The 23,278-nt window shown below is 49.3% G+C and overlaps 1 protein-coding gene across 1 annotated transcript in view; it reads right to left on the bottom strand.

Annotated features, from left to right (window-relative positions):
- The window catches only part of ptk7b (protein tyrosine kinase 7b), a 68,529-nt gene that overhangs the window by 24,197 nt on the left and 21,054 nt on the right, over nt 1-23,278 (bottom strand). The window contains exon 2 of the mRNA XM_079729816.1: nt 3,498-3,791. Coding sequence (XP_079585942.1) covers nt 3,498-3,791 — 294 coding nt within the window. The remainder of the gene's footprint in view (nt 1-3,497; nt 3,792-23,278) is intronic.

Here is a 23,278-nt window from a genome sequence, read left to right as displayed (position 1 = left end):
CCCGGAGTAACGAGGTGTCAGGCTCCATCAGCTCTGGCTGACTGGGCCCACGGGCCAGGCACTGGGAACAGAGTCGCACTGGGAGTGCTGCCGCCATCGCATGCTACGACAGGGCACTGGGCGAGAGGCATAGGTAGAGAGAGAGAGAGAGAGTGAGAGAGGGATAATCTACTAGGTGGGTGAAACACAAAGCTGTGATTCATTTCAACTGAACATGTTGACAGATTTAACACCTTTTAAGCCTGTCTGTGCGGCATGGTGTGATTATTAATTCCAAACGTCAACACTTCCTGTTATCAGATCAAATCATGCAGAGGGTTAATCTCACGTTGCCAGGTCTTTGTTACCACGGCGATCGCCACAGGCGCCCTTTCTGGAAGCAGCGCTCATAACCAATGGAATGGCTACCTCAGGATTTATGAGGACCCGATACATATATAAATTTATATTGGTCTGGAGGTACCTCCAGACATTTAACGAGATTGCAAAACGGGGGGTATGGCTACCAGAGATTAGTCTAGGGGTCTGTTCCCAGAAGGACGCTGAACGATACGGCCCTCAACCAGATGATATGACACACACACACACACACACACACACACACACACCATGCGTGATATTCATAAGGAATGACCTCCAACCCCGGGACAGCCGTGCCATCACACACGCAAACCAGCAGCCACATGACTGCACCCTGATTCTGAGTCAGGGCTGGCGGGACGGAGCAGGCCAGGAGAGAGAGGAGGGTGTGGGGGTCTGTCGGGCCCTCTTCCCCGGGGCTCCGTGTGGCTTGATTGCCCGTTAAATTCATGTTGGGGAAATATAGGGAGCGTCTGTCATAACAAGGCTCCCCCTATTTCCAGTGGAGTGGACTGGGTCTGGGGGGGCATGGAGAGCCGATAAGACTCAGCTGAATGGAGCCAAGGCACGCTCGCGGCGGCTAGGAGCTCACGGGCCGAGAGAGAGTGCCTGCCCCGCTCCATCATCACACTACCGAGGGAACCCAAGCAGCATGTGTGCCATACCGAAACACCGCTCGGCCATCATAGGCTATCCATGCTATCTGCGCCACTAAGCGTTTCCTTATCGGTTCGTATCAGTGGAGGAGCGAGAAGCGGCGACTAGTGTGTATAACATTCTTTGGACCAATCTCCTCATTGTGATAGCAAGAGGTTGCCAGAATGTGTGTGTGTGTGTGCATGTGTATGTGTGTGTGTTTCCACCCAAGGTCTGATAGCAGCACATCCATTAAGGTCTTGTTATCTGAGCCACGTCTGGTCTTATCCTCTGTGTGATTCTCTGTGAAGTCGTAAGAGAAGACGACTGCCAGGAAACGGCAAGAGGAATGGATTAAGACACACTGTGTGTGTGTTTTCTACTGTGTTGTGTTTGTGTATGTGTGTGTGTACACGTGTGTATGTCCATGCCTGCGTCTGCGTGCATGTGTGTGTGTGTGTGTACGTCTACGTTTCTCTTTCCAATTCATAGTGAGATATAAAATGGGTCGCAGGTGTTTTCCATATCGTACGGTTTGACGCAGAGTACTGCCTTAATTCTTGGATAGCCATTTGAAGTTCCATTTCTGTTATGGATCCCCGACTCGCCAGAACAACTTCCATCGCTGTTGCTGAGCGATGTGGAAACAAAGAGACACATCCCGCCATGAGCTCTGCTGAAGTCCTCCGGCTGCCAAGCCTCAGTGGGAGCCGGAGCCAAGAATAAACCGAAGTGACATCAGAAATTGTCTTGTTATCTCCAAAGCATCAAATCATCATCCATCATTTGGTGCGTCCAGATTCTGACAGGACAAACATGTCCCTTGTACAAACATCCAGCGTTATTATTTACGAGCACATCTCTGCTTTGAAACCTTTCCTCCTTTTTAAATTAAAAGAATAATAAATAAGATCTCCCAGGAGAAAAATGCTCTCCCATGCGGTGTGTGGGAGTATCAAGGCTGACCACAAAGCTAACTCTGGCTAACGACGACACCGCCTCTTCCTAAACAAACGCTTCATGCTCCATCTGTTTGGCCTCGCCTGATTCAGGTCACCGTAACTTTGTTCGTCTGGCATTTATTAAAAACACTGCATCATTTTTTAATTGCGAAATAGAAAAAAGTTGGTTTCGGTGAAAGGTCAGAGGCGGGCTGCGTGGGATTTCTTCTCAAACATCGGCCGGTGACTCCATGTACGAACACAAGCATATCCTCCTGGCCTTGCTCGGCACTGGTGTATTCAGCCATTTAAAGGAGTCCTAATTGCCGGCACAAAGAACAGCCTCCCGGTAGGCCTGAGCTGAAAGAGGGAACATGGATCCAATGCAGCAGGCTTTGTTTAGCTTTGCGATGCTAGCTTGTGTTTGGCCCAAGTGGGCCAACAGTAATGGTCCGAACTCACGGTGGTTCTTCAGAGACAAAGCCTTTCCTTCTCCCCCCCCCCCAGCCTCACACAATAATAACTAGTACCATTGAGTCTTAAACAATACACTTACAAGGTCGCCATTTAGCCCGCGTGGGGATGTGTGCATTCCCAGGGCTCCTTGTGAAACTCAAGCCTGTTGCTTCACTGCGCTTATGGGAACGGAGCGACCGAGCCCACTCGAGTCCCCCTATACTCTCAGAACCCCGCCTTACGGAGCAACAAGCTCAGGAGGATGAGGGGTGATTAATACGCCACTGGGAGGCTGCGGTAAATCCAAACCGTAAATAATTACATAGCTAGAAGGAACGTTGTCCGGGAATCGAGAGAGCAGGCGGGGACACGGGAGGGGGATAGAGAGACACAGAGAGAGAGAGAGAGAGAGAGACAGGGCGAGAGAGCGAGAAGAGAGGGGAGAGCGAGAGAAAGCGAAGAGTGAGCGAGAGTGGAGAGGAGAGAGGAAAAGATACAAGAAAGCATGAAACTGGAAACACATGCTTGGTGGCACATGTATCCAGTTTCTGTGTGGAGAGGAGGATGGGGAGCTGGGGGGGGGGGGGGGGGGGGGAGGAGAAGCCACACAGAACCAGGTAGGACAGGATGTGTTCCCGCCCAGTGCCCCCGGACCGTCACCCGACACCCCCACTTTTGCGCGGTTGATTTGATCCAGCAAAAGGAGGGGGAGCGGCCCTGTTGAGATTGGGGATACCTGGGGGCCGTCGAGGGGAACTACAATCACATCTTCATAGGCAGGACCCAGTGGGGCTGGGTTAGGGTTAGTGGTGTTACGATTAGTGGGGTTAGGGTCTGTGGTGTTCAGTAGAGGACTTGGTGGGCTCCCATGCAAGAGACATCCATCGGTGCATTTTTAATTATCTTGGTGTGAAACTTTGAAGATATGTGCCAGTTATAAAAACGTAATTTTTGATTTTAGAATTAACAAGAAAATATGAATCAGAAACGAATTGAATCACCATGGCATGCATAAAGCAGCCTTATAAAAATCACACACACACACCATCATTCCCCTGAAGGCATCGGGTCCATTCCAACAACAACACGCGTGCTATCACTCACACTTGATGTTGAAGGAGGCGTTGGTGGAGTGGAGCGACTCGCCCGAGGACGTGTTCACCACACACTCGAAGTTGCCGGCGTCCAGCAGGCGGTCCACGGCGGTGAACTTGAGGTTGCTGGTCTCCTGGAAGCGCCGCTCGCTGCTCTGCAGGGGCTGGCCGTCGTGCAGCCAGCGGTAGGTGACGTCGGCCGGGTCGCTGACCTCGCAGCGGAGCATGGCACTGCGGCCGTGCAATGCATCCTGGGACTTGGGCTCCTTGGTGAACTGGATGGCGGCGGTGGCCGTGGACAGAGCTGTGGAAGGGGAGGGAGGGAGGGAGGGAGGGAGGGAGGACAGGATGGAGAGAGGAGATGACAGGGAGGGAGGGAGGGAGGGAGGGAGGGAGGGAGGACAGGATGGAGAGAGGAGAGGACAGGGAGGGAGAGGAGGGGAGGGGTTGGAGGGAGAAGGGAGAATGGGAATTGAGATGATTAGATTACAAGTGGGTTGCAGTTAACGGTTTACTGGAGTTTCCATTCATTTAGAGCCCACCACAGCCGCCCACTTAGCACCGTGAAGTCATTTAATCCTGGCTTCAGCTTTTGACTTGTAATCATTGTAAATCATCAGAAAACCCACTGCTGAGGAGTTATGGTGTTCTTTGTGATTCTGTGTCCTCACACAAGGACTGGAGGAGACACACACACGCGCACATTTGAACAAACACAGACGGACACACACGCTGCGTGAGACAGCCCTATTAAAATAAACCAAGACACACGGTGTGCTGCAGACCTACCCCCTGCCCCTCTTTAATCTGTTGTATCCCCTGCGCGGTCTGTGTGGCTGACATTGTTTCTGCCCTATTTAACCGTGACTCAGAGGCAGGGAGCAGGGACAGTTTGAGTCACCGACTGCAGCACTGCCAGGCTCAATCTATAATGCAAGATAGGGTGGTATGGTGTACGGGACTATAACGGGGGTTACTTAGTCAAAGACAGGGGACAAAAGGCCATAGAAAAGAGAGTAAATGGAAATGCATGATCAATAGCATTTTTATCAATGTTCCCAGCACTACTCGAAGCCTGTGGTTTGCCAATGTCTAACGCGTCTCCTTATTCCACAGGCAGCTGCAGCCATCCTGCTTGCTGGGAATGGGTTCCTCCGTGACCTCATTCATAACCCAGCTCCACGGTATGAAAGGACTGCTCCTCCCCAGGCCTGCATCAAACAATGTTGTCATTCCGTCAGACTATGCAACGCTAAGGAACGTTCTGCTAGAGGCGTCGATGGAGCATGCCTGTGTGCGCGCCTGTGTGTGTGTGCCTGTGTGTCCGTGCATGTGTGTGTGCATGTGCGTGTCTGTCTGTGCGTGTGTGTGTCTGCACGTGTGTGTTTGTGTCCATGTATGCGTCTGTGCATGTGCATGTCTGTTTTTCTGTGCATGTGTGTCTGTCTGTGCATGTGCCTGTCTGTCTCTACCTGTGTGTGCATGCATTCTTCTCGGCTCATCTCCCTCGGGATTAGAGCAAACAAGGAAAGAGTTTGTAGGGATCTTTCACTAGTATTAAATCAATGAGCTCACTGCCGATGGCCAGCAAGGGTTATACCTCCATCGTTGACTCTTCTCCCTCCCTGCCCTTCTCCACCACCCTCACCTCCGTCTCTGAGCGACCCACTCCGCCCTCTCATGAGACAGGCCTTTGTCTTGCCACAGGTGGACAGGTAGAGAGATGAGGGGAAGTCAGGCAGTGAAACAGACAGTTGGACAGGCGAATGGGAAGACAGACAAACTGTTGAAATGGACAGTGGACAGACAGAGGATAAAGGGACAGACAGCAGACAGGCACAAAGACAGACAGCTGGCAGAATGTGGAGGGGACGGACAGACGGACAGGCAGGCACAAAAGCAGACAGACAGCGGACAGGATGTGGGACAGACCGGCCGACGAGATGAAGGGACAGGCAGCCGACAGACAAAGGAAGACATACAGGCAGCATCTGGAGGACATGCATGAGGTTTCATGAGTAACAGAGGCATGCTCACAGCCATCTGCGACTCATCCCGAGGCAACTCCATAAGACCGCAAGACCATAAGACCACAAGGCCCACGCAAAGTCCACGGCTGCACCGTGGCTGCATGTTCATTCACAAGACCGAGTCACAGAAATTGACAGAAGAACGGGAAGAGAAACAAACATCCGTCTCATCTGAGCGAGACTGGCGCCCTTTCACAGCTAATGTTCCCTGACAGGGCGCTACGTCCGCGCCAACGTGTGAGCCAAGCATGCAGCTGGAGCTAGCACGCAAACCGTCACACACAGACAGACCCTACCCCCCTCCCTGTGGTGTTACCTTCAGAAGCCACATCACACAGCCAAGGCATGGTGTTGATGGTTTCATCTGAGATGCATGCTGACGTGTGGGGGGTGTGCATACGTGTGCGCGTACATGAGCGCGTGCGTGTACGTGGGCTAACTACCAAGGAAAAAGAAAACCAGAGTAGAGATAGTGGAAACAGATAAGATGTTTCCACATACCGCAAAATGACACGGGAGAGAGCCGGGAGAGAGAGTCAGAGATAAGGAAAGGGAGGAAGAAAGAGAGAGGGAGAGGAGGAGGAGGGAGATAGTGAGATGGAAAGATAGGAGAGAACAAAGGAGGAACGGCCGGGGATGGATGACAGAGCTGGGCCGAGTCCACTGGCTCTGGGAGAGAGGGCCAAGTTTACCGGTCTGTTCAAACACAAGACGGCACGGTGACCTACATATCCATACTACAACACAACCACTACAATAAATACACAAATACTACAACCAAGGACACACACACTATACAACCAGGGACACACACGCACCATACAACCAGGGAAAGACACACACGCACTATACAACCAGGGAAAGACACACACGCACTAAACAACCAGGGACACACACAATACAACCAGGGAGAGACAAACATACACACACACACACTCACACACACACAATACAACCAGGGAGAGACAAACATACACGTCACATACAATACAACCAGGGAGAGACAAACATACACACACAGACACAATACAACCAGGGAGAGGCAAACATACACAAAATACAACCAGGGACACGGACACACACGCACACGCACACACACACACACACACACACACACACACACACACACACACACACACACACGTCCATCTGTCCTTCTACAGACTGAACCACTGCCAGTGTGCCTTACAGTACTGGAATGCTCCACAGCAGTGGTTCTCAACCTTTTTGGCACGGGACACAACTTCTAGCTCTCATCATGTTTGCGACCCCAACTTAAACTCATGTGCAACCGCTTCCACTGATATTGTTTACATGTGGCGGTGATATCCATGTCCCGGTGAAGGTATACTCCATACCCATTGATTCGCTTGTGTCTGTGAATCATTAGGCAGCCAAGTGCATAGATAGGTCTCATACGCCTATGAGACCTATAATTAGAATGTTTAAAATGGTTTGCTAAAATGGACAGTAAACAATGCTTGATTCATGTATCATATGCATTAAATGACTGATGATCAGACTCATATTAAGGTTTGGTGTGCCTCTAGCGTATCAGCATTGGGACAGAACACCAGAGCCAACAGTGTTCTCGATTCCACGATTGGCTCATGGTGTTAGACTTGGCGGGTTGAGGCTGAGAGGAGGAGGAGGAGGAGGGGATATCTGCATGGAGAGGGATTCTGTTCCGCTCGCTCCGCTTGCCAGCCCCATTAGGCAGGGCTGGGGTGTCAGTCTGTCAGCGCGCAGTCAGCCCGGCCGTAGCATACTTAAGTTTCCCTGACACGGTGTCTACCTGCCGTGATGGGGCCCATAGGCTGCCTCGTTCCCCTTTGTTTCTTACATGTGCACCATCTCAGTCTACTTCTCGTTCACCGTCAAATGCACACATTGCGTTTGGTGAGGTTGACAGGTGAGAGGATACGGCTAGTTGGGGAAGATGGTACACCTTACAGCAGACGCAGCATTATTTATATCTATCCATCCCTCAATATCTATATCTAACTATATCCATCCAGCTATAAAGCTATAGCCATCCATCTATATCAATATCTGGCTATATCTATCCATCCTTATATCTATCTATCTATATCAATATGTGAGTGAGTCTGAGACAGACAAACAAGAATTGTGTATGCATTGGTTTTGCGTGCATGTGTGAGTCCAAGTGTTGACAGCTGGCTCGATGTCCAGATTTAACAGTTGGAAGGAGCTGTGGAAAGTCTGCAGAATGCAGCCCTGTGATCAACCCCCGGTGTGTGTCTGGAGTTATTATCCCCAGGTCGAAACGCAAGACTGCTCTTCAACACAGAAGGGCTGTGAGACCGTAGGCCACTGTGCTCCTGTGACGTGTGACATGCCTTTTGGATGATCCTTCCGTGAACACACAGAGGAAAAAAACAATTTCAAAAGAGGTTGTTATTGTTGGGTTGCGTGAAACACAGGGTGAAAATGTCCTCGCACAAAACGTCAATGAATCACAAATGTCTTGTGTTTGAAGTGAAGAAGTGCGTGATCAGTGAGTTTGGAGGATTGTTTGTTATTCCTAGACTCTGAGGCTGCAATCAGGGGTAGAGTTGTTCCGATACTGATACCAGTAGCGGAAATTCTTCAAACACTGCCTAAAATGCAGTATCAGGTATCGGTGAGTACGCAAGTTGTAGCGCTGATCCGATACCATCACACGACTAGCTGATTTACTATACATGCAAAAGAGTAGTTACAATGCAAGATGCTGTATCGGTATACACTCGGCATCGGCCGATACTCAGATTCAGGATTCGGGAAAGAATTAATTTTTTTTCGAAACCCCTCTAATCAGGAGGCCGTTCAACTTTAGCACGCTAGCGAGTCAGCACTCAGCTGGTGTCACCACAAAGGCTTGCCCTGTGTCCCTGGACGTTTCCCCTCGGAAGGTGACCACACACAGACACCCACACACGCATCAGTCGTCATTCATCACCCCCATCACAGTCCTCTGCTGTGAGGTTTACCAGCGTGCCCCCCAGCCTGCGTGCTTAATCACTCTGTCAGTGGGGAACATCTAAACAAATGTCAAGGGAGTCAGGTGAAACAGAACCCAGGGCCTCGGGACACACACACACACACACACACACACACACACACACACACACACACACACACACACACAGCCTTCTGCGAGTGCTTGAACCTATACTTGGAAAAGGGTAATTAAAATAATCTATTTGATTACATTTAGGCGACGACGAAGTTGTTGATGAGATACAATCAATTGCATTCCTTTCCTGACGGAAGGGAAGGGTCATTAGAGGCACCGTTTTCACTCAGATGTGCACACTCACACACCCCGGCCTCGGGCATCACAATCTACATAACTCCATTAGTGATGAAAGCAGCAGGCCTGGAGATTACATCAGCCCGGTACACAAGTTTGACAACAAACAGTAGGACTTCAAAGTGGGAGGAAATGGCCCCCACAGGAGTAGCGGAGATGAACTGGCCGCATCAATAATTGATCAACTCCAAAACTGAGTTGACGGAGAGCTCTGAGAGCGAAAGCGCAAGGGACCCAGTTCAATTCAGAAGACTTCGCGAGACGGCTCATTTACGGGTGTCAAACCTTTGGAGTAAGTCATGACTTCTGCGAGTTATGAAATGTGGAGAACGATGAATGTTTAGATGTTTAAGGGGCTGTTCCATTATGAACAGCGCTCTGCTTCTAACCGGGCGTGTTCCAAAGCAAATTACAGCAGATTCCCTGTTGCTCTGGAATGGTCGACTAACAGCATTTGCATTCCTGTCTTTGCGGTATAGACTAGGTGTGGGGGTGGAGGAGGTGAGGGTGGAGGCAGTAGGGACAGAGGGGAAGGGAAGAGGGGGGAGATGAGTCTGAACAACAAGTTGTTAAGGATGACTAAGACATCCTCTTTACATGGATGAGTCTTCTGTCTTTAGCCAAATTACTACAAAAAAACGACAATCTTCATTAGAATCACTTTTCACATACCCCCTTAATTTAATCTTGATGATTCATTATTAATAATTAACAAAACAATTGTCTGTTAAATCTGATTTTTTGCTTGTATTTTACGTTTTCTCAAGGATGTTTAAAAAATAAGAAAAAGAAAAGTGTGACTACACACAATCTAATCAAACAGAAATGACCCTATTGACGAGGTGTGAACGCAATCGACGGGTCAGTTCACTCTTTGGTGTTAACCTGGATTTTATCCCACCCCGTGCACCACAAGTCTTTAACCCAGAGTTGGAGCCGGTCAGCAGCAGGGTCCTAGACGTAAGACTGCAGAACTCACAATGGTGTCTCCATTTGTAATCATCTGCCATAATTAGATTTGACCAGAGAGCTTTTGATCATGTTCCCAAGCCTTCTCACCAAGTTGCGACGGGGCGAGAGGCACTAGATAACATCAGGGGAGCCGGAGAGAGAGAGAAACATTAGTTTTCCCGAAATGGCAAAAAGAATATACACACACTTCTGTTGAAAAACTCTTTTGCAGACTGAGATGTCAAGAAGATTAATTAGAGTGGGGAAAACAGCAAAGACTATGGGAATCAACAGCCGTCCTTGATAAGAGCTCTTACATTTGTGCGTGTGTGTGGCCATGAGGAACCTTGGGTATGCTTCTGCTCATTTCAAGGGTTAGGGTGGGGGTGCACAGTTCTGGAATAGTGCACCTTCCTGGGGGCGTTTAAGACCTTGTAAATGCACTGAAAAAAAGCTGTTGACAAGAAACTATAACAGCCTTGCTAATTAACACATACGCTTGTATGCAATAATACTATAAAACGTCTAATTGTGCCTTTCTTTATTTCTTCTCTCATTAATTATGGATGAACCTTAAGATCTGGTTGAAAATAAATAAAGGATGAGGCATTGTGTGCATACTATTACAGTGGAAATTGTATCCCAAAAAAAAGTCTTCTCAACTTCAGTTTAATGATGTACTCTATGATACTCTCATGTGGGAGATAGAGGCACAGAAGTGGTAAAATATTGCATTTACTGTAAGCTCTGCGTGGAAAACAATATTTCATATTTCCCTCTGGATGGAGCCTTCCTTAGGAAGCAATAAACCAAAAAGTTTGGTATATTTCAGCTTTGATGTCATCTTGGCTACATCCACACCACAGTGCCTTTGCATGTTTGGTTGCTCGCGCTGGCTGGTGGTTCTAAGCCAAGCCTGCCACAGAAGCCACCCTGACTGCTCTCTCATCCCGGGGAGGACAACGAAGGAGGCTGGTGGAGGAGGAAGAGGTCGTCTGAGGCGGCTCGACTTGACGAAGGAGGCTGGTGTAGGAAGAGGAGGTTGGCTGAGGCGGAGTGACTTGATGAAGGAGGCTTGTGGAGGAGGAAGAGGCAGCCTGACTTGACAAAGGAGGCTTGTAGTGGAGGCAGATGTCAGCTGAGGCGACGTGACCTGACAGAGATCGAGCAGACCGGAGCAGAGGCTCCAACTCGTAGTAAATCCAGTCCCTTCTCCGAGGCTTGAGCCCTCATTCAGAACAACCTAAAATCAATTACGCTATCGGACTTATTCCATTCCACGGAATTTAATGGGAAACGTGTTCAAAGGAGCAAAGCCCAAATCAATTTTATAGTCACGTACTGCCAGAGTGCACAGACGCCCGTCTAATCCAATCACAGAGCACATTGTATCAGATAATCGGGTCTTTGTGGAGATGTGCAGATTTTGTAGGGTGGGGGTGAGGGTGGGTGGGTGGAGGTAAGACTGTACTTCTCAACAAGTAAGAGGCTTGGCTTGTTATGTTGAAACCTCTCCAGGGAATTCTACCAGGAATACTCCAGGAATATTCTGGGAATACTCCACCTGGTCCCTTCGCCTTACTCTGTGTCTCGGAGCACACTCTGCAGCGCTCTACACAAAGACGGACCCCCTAGATGCATTATCACCAAGCAACGGTAGCATGGCAACCGTATCCGCCACCTCTCTCTCCACTCCTCCAGCCTTCATTACCCTCTCTCTCTCTCTCTCTCTAAGTGGTGAACACAGGTACACACACAGCATCAGGGGGCTGTCAGTCTAAGGTCCTCATCGCACGCCCACGTACGAAAACGAGTCGCGGACGTATGATCTCAGTTGTGACTGCTCGCGCAATTAGCACTCGAGCCTCGAACAAGAGCGGCGCGACTCGTGTACAGATCACGGCGAAGTCGAATTCAAAGTGAAGCGCGTAGATGATTATGCCTCTCTATTCTCCTCCTCCTGATGGCTCGCTGGCTGCCAAGCTGACGTCCGTCTTTGAAGTTGAACACGGCCCCCGCATCAGGTCCAAGTGACAGATAACAAAGAGCAACACTAACACTCATGTAAGTGTGAGGAGGGCGGGGTATCTCTTAATGAGTGCACTGGAGGTGGGAGTCGAGGTGGGGGTTTGATGGCACTAGAACCGGCGCCCCAGTGTTCCTCAGAGAGGGCTTGAGTCTCTTACCCGTCATACCGCCGTTTTGGCGTGGCGCTGGGGCGGAGCATGGGTTCAAAGGTCAAATGCGTCACATTGAAGACATTAGTCAGTGTCTCCAAGGCATTACCTGGAATCAAAATGCCTACAGAGAGAAGGAACCCTTTGGGGAAACACCTCATTTCAGGGACACCTCACACCTCACACAATATAAATGGATAGTTTCCGAGCAAATTGGAGTGAAGAATAAAATAAAACATGTTTTTATGGATGAATCTTAAACATAAGAGGACACCGCTACATCGCGACAACACTGTTAATTTCCTTAACCAAACAGCGTTTCCACGTTGATGTAAATGCTCCTTTGAACCACACCGCAGTTCATAGGCTTTCAAGGGCGAACTAGTCGCGGTATCGCTCATCCTTCTGCACCTCCTCCAGGGCATCTGCTCCCCCTCTTCCCCAGGCTCCATCGCTGCCATTCCAGCTCCAGAATAGAGCCGTCTGCCCTCCCTCGACTGTCAACACCCGCTCATAAAGGCAGGCCGGCTGTTGCAGCGGGGGCAGGTCTTACTGTATCACTCCATCTCCCCAATACCGGCGCACACGTGCATACGGGGGGCTAAGCTGAAGACCGGGGAGTGGGGAGAGAAGGGGCAGACATTTTATCATCTCTGCCTGGAGCGCTCAAACCGTGAGGCTGACGAAAACACACATACGAAGAAGTCACACATACAAGTTTACCCACAACACCCCGAGACTACTGCACTGTTCCGGAGCGATGACAGGGCCACATGGTAATATTACCCATGATTCACCCAGTTCTTTTTTTCCCCCATTCTTTTTTTAGACGACAAACCAACGCTGCCTGCAGCTGCGTTCGGCAGCAGGATCGTGAATATGCGAGCAATTATTAGATTAGAAGGGATTAGTCTTTGCCCAGGTAGTGCGGTGCCGGGCCAGGGCGGCTCGCTTTGGTCCTTCATAACCGGCCCCCCTAATCCAATAATGAAGCACTCTAGCAGGGGCCCGGAGAACCACCACCGCAGCAGCAGAACCTCACATGCATGTTTAGCTTTGCTTCGTCTCAACAAAGAATGTACGCTCTATGGACGGCGGAAGGGAACCAACACCGACCGTTTACACAAACGCTCAGAGCACTCCGCCGAAGGGTCTGAGTAATAACGTCTGAGTTTGGTTTAGATTTGCGATCAAACAGTGGTTTGAACGACGGTGTGGGGTCCACTCCGGTGGAGTGCAACGTAAACCTCCTGGATTAAACATCTTCGGGGGGGTTCTGGAGGAACGTACAGACGGTGAGTGTTCCTTCAAGGTGCCTGAGGCGGGTGGGGGGTAAACACGGCCGGGTGTCTGATATAGATGTGTGTGTGCCCTGTGGATACAGCGCTGACTGACTAACGAGACGGGTTGGGGATAAAGCACTGGGGCGAACGGGGGCGGGCGTGCCTCCGTGTCTCAAGCCTTCTGAAATATGATCCTCGCGAATCAACCATGTCTGGGGCCTAAACAGAGAGAGGGTGGAAGAAATAAATTATGTATCCCCCCCCCCTAACCCCCCATCACCATCGAAAGCCTAACCCAAACAAACAGCCAGGGAGGGAGACAGCTGGGGCCGCCTGCTGTAGGCCGACACCCTACAGAGCGGCGCTACCAACAATACTTCTCTGGATAGCCCTGTGGTGTCTTTACTCACCAGGAGGCAGGAGCAGTAGTCTCTCCCTCCCTCTCCCCCCTCGTTTTCTCTCTCCCCCCTCCTTGTTTTCTCTCTCTCCCTCTCCCCCCCTCGCTTTCTCTCTCCCCCCCTCCTTGTTTTCTCTCTCCCTCACTCGTTTTCTCTCTCTCCCTCTCCCCCCCTCGTTTTCTCTCTCCCACCCTCCTTGTTTTCACTCTCTCCCAGCCCCACTAGTTTTCTCTCTCCCCCCCTTCGTTTTCCCTCCCTCTTTCCCCCCTTTCTCTCTCTCCGCCTCCGCCTTCTCCCCCCTCCCTCTCTCCCCCCCTCCTTGTTTTCACTCTCTTCCCCCCCCCCCCCCCTTAATTTCCCCTCCCTCTTTCCCCCTTTCTCTCCCCCCCCCTCCCTCCTTGGCTCCAGATGGACTCCACTTGGCTGCCTTGCCCCAGCCTCGGTCTCTGCAGGCCGTCTCTGGCTCGCATGCCTCCACGTTTGGCGAGGCTCAGACATCAGTGCCGGGGAGGAAAATGGTTGCCTGCTATGATGATCAAGTTTGGAAGAGAAGGCAGCGATGGAGAAAAGAGAGGAATATCTGTGGTGATAAAGGACCCGTTGAGAGAGGGCCTTTAGAAGAGCACTACTATTTTAAATCCGGTCATTTTAAAGTGGTCATCACCTCTTAGCGAATTGAAGGGGTACTTTGAAGGTAAAGTTTAAAATAGCTTGGTCTAAATTGGATAATTATCAGACTGGTGTCCAATAAAGAGAGGTTGAGGAAGATAACGAATGGCAGATGGAATAATTAACAGATTGATGGATAGATGGCTGGATGGATAGAAGAACGACAAACTAAATTCCCATGGAGTGCGTGTCGATTGATTTCCTCCCTTCCCGAGTGCAATACGGACTCCATTAAACCACATCGTGCATGTCTGTTTCTGTCCCTAGCACGCCATTGCAAACGGGTTTCATTCGGTGCTACACTCCGGAAGCATGTGGTGTCCCTAAAAGCCTCAGCTAGCCCCTGTGGTATAATAATAAACTGCCCGGGTCTTCCTGAAGTGGTGATAAAGCTTTGACTGTGCTTTTTTATACGAAAAAAATGAATGGTTGAATTTGTTGTGCGACGCAGTATATTGTCCCCTATGGACCCATCAAACACACCACAGGTGTCCTCCAACACACACATACACGACCGGGATCTGAGCGTATGTCTTGCCATGGGTTAGTCTTTTCCTCCAAGAAAAATGTTACAAGGGCATGGGTGGTCTCCACACACACACACACACACGCACACGCACACGCACACGCACACGCACACGCACACGCACACGCACACGCACACGCACACGCACACACACACACGCACACACACACACACACCTCTAGCGTAAGGTATTTACTCTAGCTGGCTCCCAGCCTGTTTCTATATTCCAGTCAGCTCTGTGGGGGGGGGGGGGGGGGGGGGGTTCCCAGCACTGGTGTGCAGGATCTGGTGAGCAAGCAGCGTGTGGTCATCAGACCTTAATTAGCACTGCTCCCCATCTCCCCCCCCCCCCCTTTAACCAGGGAACACTGTGGCTCCACTCACACGGACACCCAACTCAGGGACAAAGAGCGTCTGTGAAGGCGGGCCGAGGGGCGGCAGTCGTTGGCGTGCGTGCGTGAACGTGTGTGTCTAGCGGGGGGGGGGCGCTGCAAAGGGACCCTTTCTCTCAGTGGAGGAAGCTACGGCCACTTCAGTCGGCCGTCACGGTGCGCATCGCAACGCAGAGGGCTGGCAGCCCAGGCCCATGAGATAAAGGTCCGAGTGAGTACGCACAGCAGAGGGGAGGAGCACACCAAAAACGTGGACATGCGGTTTGAGTTCCACGTTGCCGTGTATCTTCCCCCCCGCAGCTGCGTCCAGCGGAACCAGCCAGGTGTCGGGCCCCCACGGAGAGGCCCCGGCGGAGCCGCAGACACCAGGCACTAATGGGGCACTTTACGGGGAAGTGTGTCATCCGACAAACAACATAAAAAGACATCAAAGGGCATTGTTGCGCCGAGAGGAAGGGAGAAGGGAAAGCACAGAATGAAATATGGAAGGAGAAAGCGAGTGTGAGTTTTTGTGTGTGTGAGAGAGATTGGGTTTTCCATCCAACGGCTTCAAATAATCTGATTACATTGCATATATTAAAAGATTCTGATTACAATGAATATTACCCCTTAATTTAGCGGGCGGGGGGGTGGGGCAGTGCAGGCTGCCATTCGAGAGCCAGCAGGTGGTCCACTAACTCGCCAATCAAGGGAAAGAGGAGAGGAAATGAGCGAACGCACAGAGAAGAAGAGGGGGGCGATTAGACAGGATATAAGCAGCTGGTAATGTATTCTCTCCGTTCCACTTCCTCCCAGGTCCACCAGAGAGGGACCTTCACAGACCACAACAACGTTCTCTGAAAGGCAGAGTGGAAACGCCGGCAGCGGCCTTTCTAAAGGATTTCAGTGCATCTATTTACGTTTCTCCCTGGTTTGATTTCCATACGTCGTTCTGTTCCAAAAGGGCATGGGGTCCCTCCGGACTAAGGGCTGGTAGGCCGCAGGACGATAGAGAGATTTAAAATTCCTCCGCTGGAATGACCCCCCCCCCCATGAGGTCAGTCCCCGGCTGCGCATCGATTAGCATAGATGCCGGCGGGGCTACAATTATGAATTCCGAGCAGCAGGCCGGGGAACCTGGAGATTTACCCAGAGGGAAGCTACATTTTGACCATTTTCATTTGTGAATGGTATTCGCTGCGACGGCCATTTTTTAAGTAGTATGTGCACAAACAATCAACATTCATGGGCCAAGAGGTGAAAGCTGGCAGAAGGACACGAGTCAAGACAAAATAACAAAGTCAAGAGCATCGGTGTTGATTGGGGAGACACTTAAGGGCTCTAACATGTCCTCCATCTCTCTGGAGAAATACAACGGCTTTGAGTAGAACGCAGCCAATCAAACTACACTCGGCCTTGACAGAATCAATCATGCTTTGCAGCCTTCAACGGCGGTGATTATGTTTAATCACAGCACAAACTGCACCCAGAGGCTGCGTTACCTGGCAACAAGCAGCCCTCGTCACGTTGCCCGTCCACTCAGGTGCCTGGGAGCGGCGTCGAGGTGATTATATGGTGATGGCTGCTTAAACAGCTCTGAGCCAGGCGACCTCATGAAAAGGGCCTTTGTGTTTCGAGACCTAAGTCAACGGTCAGCACGCCAGCAGATTACAGTACGCCCACCTCTGCAGATGTAAGGCAGATTAGGGCCCTCAGCGGCAGGAAATTAAATGTTTGGTCTCTACGTTGTGGTCGCATGCAACTGTTTGTACAGGTAAGGGCCCCGTTGATATGGATCTAGACACCAACAGCCAGACTCTTAGATAGGACAGGAAGAGCGATAACTTGTTTCCTGGGGGATAAGTAGGGCCGGTGAAGGTCTTGCGTTACAAGAGGGTGCCACAATAGGAGTGGGATGTGATATGGGACAAAGAACGACCTTTCTTCTCAAACCCCTTCTCATCTCAACAGTATCAATGTATATTTACCTTAGAGCTAAACAATTTGTACATTGCAATGATATTTCAAAATTCATACACTAAACCGCACTAAAAACGCAAACATATTAAAGATATTTAAAACTGAGTGAAAAAACATTACGATGCAGCTTCCTATAGTTGCCATGCACAATTCTTCAGGTCATAACAAGACGAGACCATGGTTGAGAAGAACCTTGCATTCAAAGAATTAAAGTAATATCCCTGAGGAATTATGAACCAGTCCTGATTGAGATAAGGCCGTACAGGGAACATTCCTGGTCTAGTGTATTCCTCCAAGAAACCACGCCTGGCTGATGGGGTTAATGCAGGCCTGCCTAGTGAGCACACTTCTCAGACCCCAGCCAGGAGAATCTTCTCAAGTACCTCCTGCATCTGCTCAGCAAATGTCCGCGAACAATAGCTCGTCTTACATGTGTGCATGGAGCCGGAGTCTATTGTGTCCTCGTGAATGCATCTCATAAAATCTAATTGGTAGAAAGATTTAACGAGGTAGAAGACAATCAAGGAAAAGGACATGAGGATAATTGTGAGAAACCCCCAAAAAAACAAAAACGTGAAAGATGTGCTTTTTGCTCTGGACCGAACAAAGAAAGGAATAAACGAACCGTATGCAAGGGTGTGTGTGCCAGTGATTTGCCTCTATGCCTAAGAGCTTTATCATCCCACTACCCATTTCCAGCTTTAAGGGGGTGTGTGTGCATGTGTGAGTGTGTGTGTGTGTGTGTGCGTGTAAAGGTGCTCTATGGGGATTTAAAATGGCCTGCTCTCGTCTGCAGGTCTGTTTCCGCTCAGGGCTGTGGTCTAATGAGGACTGTGTTAGGATGTTGAGGAGGTCTGGGCAGTAGTCCTGATTCACACAGAGTGCTGGAGCCCACACCGGATAAAGGTGGTCTTATTTAACCGGAAGAAAACCTTTTAAACGTTTTTTTTTTTTTCTTTCAGTTTTTAATGAATATGAGAGTATGTAATATGCTGATCGCATCTCTGTTAGAAAAACTTGACTTAGTTCATGACCGGAAGACATAAAACTAGACATGTGCTCATTTGCATTTTCTGAAGAATCTTTGGGGTGTGTGTGTGAGAGAGAGAGAGCGAAGTAATATGCAGATCGCATCTCTGGATGAAGGGCTTTACTGGGTTCTTGACTGGCTGACATTAAACTAGACATGTCCTCATGTGCATTTTCAGGACAAAATCTGTGTTTTTGTTGCAACTGCCAATTCGTATGCTCAGTGTTCAGTTAGCATGCTAACGCTAAAAAAAGGCTTATAAGCAAGCACGCCAGATTCCAAGTCCATGGGCCACTTTCAGGCAGACTTTTGATTGATTGAATAATGAAGTGGTTTCACAGTTCTTTCACTTTCTATAATAAATAATAATAATATACAAATGTATTAAAAGTACAATAAAACGGCACGCACTGCACTGATATACGCCAGAGTTTAGGTAGTGGTGTTGACTCCTAGGAGAAAATTACAAAAAAAAGGAAGAATAAAAATAAAAAAATAAAAAGAGAAAAGCAATAGTGTAGCTTGCTTAAATGGCAGCCAAACAAACCAGAAAAGTTTCAATTTAATTTATATCTTCACTGCAGCTCGAATTATCTAGCCATCTATTCATGTAGCTCCACATGTGAGTAGGTCGGGGCGGTGGGTGTATTCATAAGTTCTTCCAATGTTGTGTGACCTGGCCGATTTAGTAGCTCGACAAAAAGGAAAGGCCGTGTCTCCGGGGACTTCAAAGCAGAGGCTAAGGGGGATCTGTGAATAAAAAGGTGTCAAGGGACCAATCACAAAAAACAATGGCTCCCAAAACATATCTCCCTTGTGGTTGGGGGTGGTCGAGGTGTCCCATGGCACACCATTGAAATAAAAAAAGGAGTAAACTCATTCACAATCTTGTCACAATTTAAGTAGGCAAAACCCTCGCAGACGAAGCGAGAGATTAATGGATGCTCCGTCTGGCGTCTCCCTCGCTCTCGCTGCGCTTCACTCTCGACGCAGAACAACCGAGATAAGCTTTCGCTCACTTAAGTGCAGGAAGTTTTCCCTCCCCCTTTATAGCTTCCTGAATTGAGAGGAGAGTGTGAGTGCTCTCTGCAAAACAATGCTCTGCCAAGTAAGGTTACACTGCTCAGGTCTTGTGTACAACACGGCATTTAAGACAAGGAAATTAACCCTGTTTTTCTACTTAAAACGAGGCGAAATACGAGATGCACGCACAACACCACATAACACTACGAGTTCACAACTGGAGTAACATATATAATAATATCATAAAGAACAAGATTTCACTAAATTGAGTTAAGAATATGAACGGCGTAGATTATTTGATAGTAAATCCATGTCACGTAGACCCAACATGCATCAATGCATTCTCTCAGGGGTTCGCAAAAGGTCTGGCCTTCTGTGGCTGTCACTCAAGCAGCTTTAGCGGGAGTGCTACTTGACACTGGTCCAAGCCGGCGTAAATGTTTAAGACAACAAGAGCAACAGGTGACGCCGGGCTCCACTTTCCCAGTCACATCGATGCCACACAGTCAAAGGATTAACGGGCGACATTGGTTTTAATCGTCAGTTTGAAGGGGGGGTTGGGGGAATCTTTTGCATTCCTCAGTCGTTGGCAAACACACCGAGTCCACAACAAAATGACTTCCTCTCTCCTTGAATGTGAAAAGAGGGGCTTTGGTAATCAGCGAGGCCTGACCTCCACAATGTGCCCCCCCCCGGAGAGCACTGTCACTCCCACGCCGGAGAGAGACAGCGCCCAGCAGGCGGTGGCTGGGCCCCCCCGGGATTTAATGAAGTGACACCTACGGGCTTCGCTCGCTCTCTCCCTCCTAATTGGCCGACGCGGATGTTTAGGAATACTGGGGGAAGGGGTGAAGGGTAGCAGCTGTTGTTAAGAGCAGCAGCATCTTTGGGGTGAAGTGAGTGAGAGAGAGAGAGAGAGAGAGAGAGAGAGAGAGAGAGAGAGAGAGAGAGAGAGAGAGAGAGAGAGAGAGAGAGAGAGAGAGAGAGAGAGAGAGAGAGAGAGCGAGAGCGAGAGCGAGAGCGAGAGCGAGAGCGAGAGCGAGAGCGAGAGGAAGAACGGCCATATATGGATGAGGGATAAAGAAGCATGTCGAACTTGGTCACCCCCCCCCCCCCCCCCATGGTGACAACCAATTACCTGTTCTGAGTCCGTCTGTCAGAGCCCTTCTCCTCTCAAAGCCTGGACAATACTGCTTCCTGTCTGAGGAGTGCGGTAACCCAGGGATACCGTGGCCAGGCCAACATCATCCCAGAGCAGTCCCACTCCATGCCAGACATGTCAAAGAGGTGCAGGGCTACGTCCTGAGCCGTTTCCCTCCCCATTCATGTTGTTTGGACCTTGTGTAGATATGTTACATTTTTCACTACATCAAAGTGTTCTCCATTTCGTCTGTCTTCCCCGAGCATGATTCAAAAGTACTAATAAAACCTCTGCAGCAGCAGTTATCCTCCCCTGAAACATCACATTAAGAGTGTCGACGATAGGAATTAAACATTGCCCTTTGATGTCGGATGCATTGCATTAGTTAGTATTCCCAGTCACGTTTTCCTCCAATAAAACGCTTCCAGGACAAGCAACCGGGCGATGTATCCGATATGACTCAACCTTGTAAGCCCTCGTCCTTAAGAGGTGCCCATTAGGAGCCTGAGTCAATCGATTAGCGGCCGTGAAATGGTTAACCCGTGAGTCAGAGTGGTAGATCTAACTGAGGATCTGCAGCAGTTAACTTAGAGCCTCGCGCATCCTTGACATTGTTGGTCAATGGAAACAAGAAGGGGAGACATCAAAGCTTTGAGCTTACCTTTGATGGTGGTAGCATCATCCAACGCGTCAACATGGACATAGGGAGAAAAAGACAGGAAGAGAGAGAGAGGAAGAGGGTTAGCCAGCAGCACAACGCAAAATCAATAACTAGCAGCAACCGAAGGGACGCATCGATACCATGTTTGACTAACTTTTAGGATTCCAACATTTTTAGAAGGTTTCTCCTATTAAACATGGAATATTTGAAACCACTTCGCAAGGCTTGAAATGCAAATGTATGTTTATTGATATTTGCTTCCCATCCTTTAGATATATCAAACAACTAGTATGTTAGTACTGGACATGGCAGTGTACATCCACCCTGCCATAATTTCCTCCTCTGATTCGATACCATACAATAAATACAGATACTGGTTTTAGAGAGCAGGTAAGGAGGTAGTCATCTTGCCCCAGGATGCTTATAGGAGGACTGAGTACAATGGGAATCAAACCCACAACCTTTCGGCTGAGATTCAAACATCCTGACCAGAGCAACAAATTCCATTACCTATAAACTTGACACAGAATACATTTTCTACAAAGCTTTTTTCTCGGTGTACTTCACCAACTTCAACTATGGTAAGTTCAGGTCTCTCGACGGAACCACACTGGTGCATCTCCGCCCCAGAGAGTGGGAGTGTGTGTGTGTGTGTGTGTGTGTGTGTGTCTGTGTGTCTGTATGTGTGGGGGGGGCGGGGGAGTAATTGAACCAAGGTGGAAAAAACAACGAATGCCAAATGTTTGGCTGAAAACGAGACAGCCCTGTGATGGATTTACATTTCCTTTTCGCTGGTGGTGTGGGAAAGCAAAACAAGGCACCGCTTTTAATACAGCGCAGAGCTAAAAGGTTCAACACATCCTGCCTGCTTGATTTTATTCCAGCGCTTTTTTCCACTCATGAATTTTGTGTGTTCGACCTCCTGGCTCACGTTGTCAGAACTTTCAGATTTCGGTCTCTAAGGGAAGACCTATGAAAAGATGCACCAATCGTGTTCTCGAAAAGCTCCCCTCCCCCCTGAGCAGTGAAACATAAATCTTCCAGCTCTCCATTCGTCTTCCAGGGGCTTTTGGGCTCATCTCGACTCCTCTACCCCCCAGGAGGGGCGTACGACGGTGCGTCGGTTTAAGGTGAAGGCAAGCACAGGAAAACGGATAGCCCCTATCAAAACGGAGCACGGTATGGGTGGGGGGGTGATGCTTGTTGTATGATTGTATCAGAGAAGGGCGGCAGAGAAACGGCAGACATTACCCCCAGTCTGAGTCCTCCGAGCTGGCCGGCCATACCTCCCCAGACAGGCTCAGAACACATTGCTTTATTGCCTGTGAAACAGACACACTGGCCTATTTAGGAGAGGATTACAGGAAGAAAGAGCCTGCTGGAGGGAGGAGGACACTCCATCTCAGCCGAGGCCTGGTGCCCTGAGGGCCTCCGGGGTGTTGGGGCCATCAAGGAGACAACACAGCGAGTGTGGCTTTGTTAGACCTGATCTATGGCTCAAGCGTAGAAAGCAACCAGTGAATGATCCCAGATAAGATCAGCGGCCCCTGGTTGTTCAACTTATGATTTTTAAATGGTCCCCTTTGACCAGAACGCGTGAAAACAAGCCAAACAAGACGGCCCCAGCAGGGTCGCTGGCAGGCACGGTGACCCTGAGGTCAAATGTCGCTTTACGAGGACAATGGACAAGCGCTGCGTTGTAATCGAGGAAAACAAGCGTAGCCAGGGCGCGCGCACACACACACACACACACACACACACACACGTTTAATAACCGTTTGCAAGCAGACCGGTTGGATTTTGGTAAACTTTTTGTTGTCAATGGCAACACAAGCTTGAAGTAGCAAAGACTAATTAATCCATGGATAAGCATGGAAATAAACCACAATGTCCTCATCCTAGCGATCTGGGATTGTTTTAATTACAAAAATACATCAGCTGGATCACCCGCATAGAGCAAACAAAACTTTCCTCATCCCAAAAAATTATAAAAAATAATTTTGAATAAAAGGAGTAGCATAGTTAATAATATTACATGATAAATATTAATATATATTGCCATTATGTTCAGAAGATGATAATGACCCGATAATCACAGCGGTACAGTAGTAAACGGTGTTTAAAGTGTAATGGCCCAAGCTTCTCCAAGATGAATATACTGGTCTCTAACAGAAACCCAAGATGGGGGGGGCGGTGTAAAGAAGACGAGTGAGGGTCAGCCCCCCGGGACTCTCC

This window comes from Pollachius pollachius (assembly GCF_949987615.1).
Source record: "Pollachius pollachius genome assembly, chromosome: 2".
Taxonomy (NCBI): Eukaryota; Metazoa; Chordata; class Actinopteri; order Gadiformes; family Gadidae; genus Pollachius; species Pollachius pollachius.
Note: the sequence above shows the minus strand (reverse complement) of the source record. Positions and strands in the feature narration are given on the sequence as shown.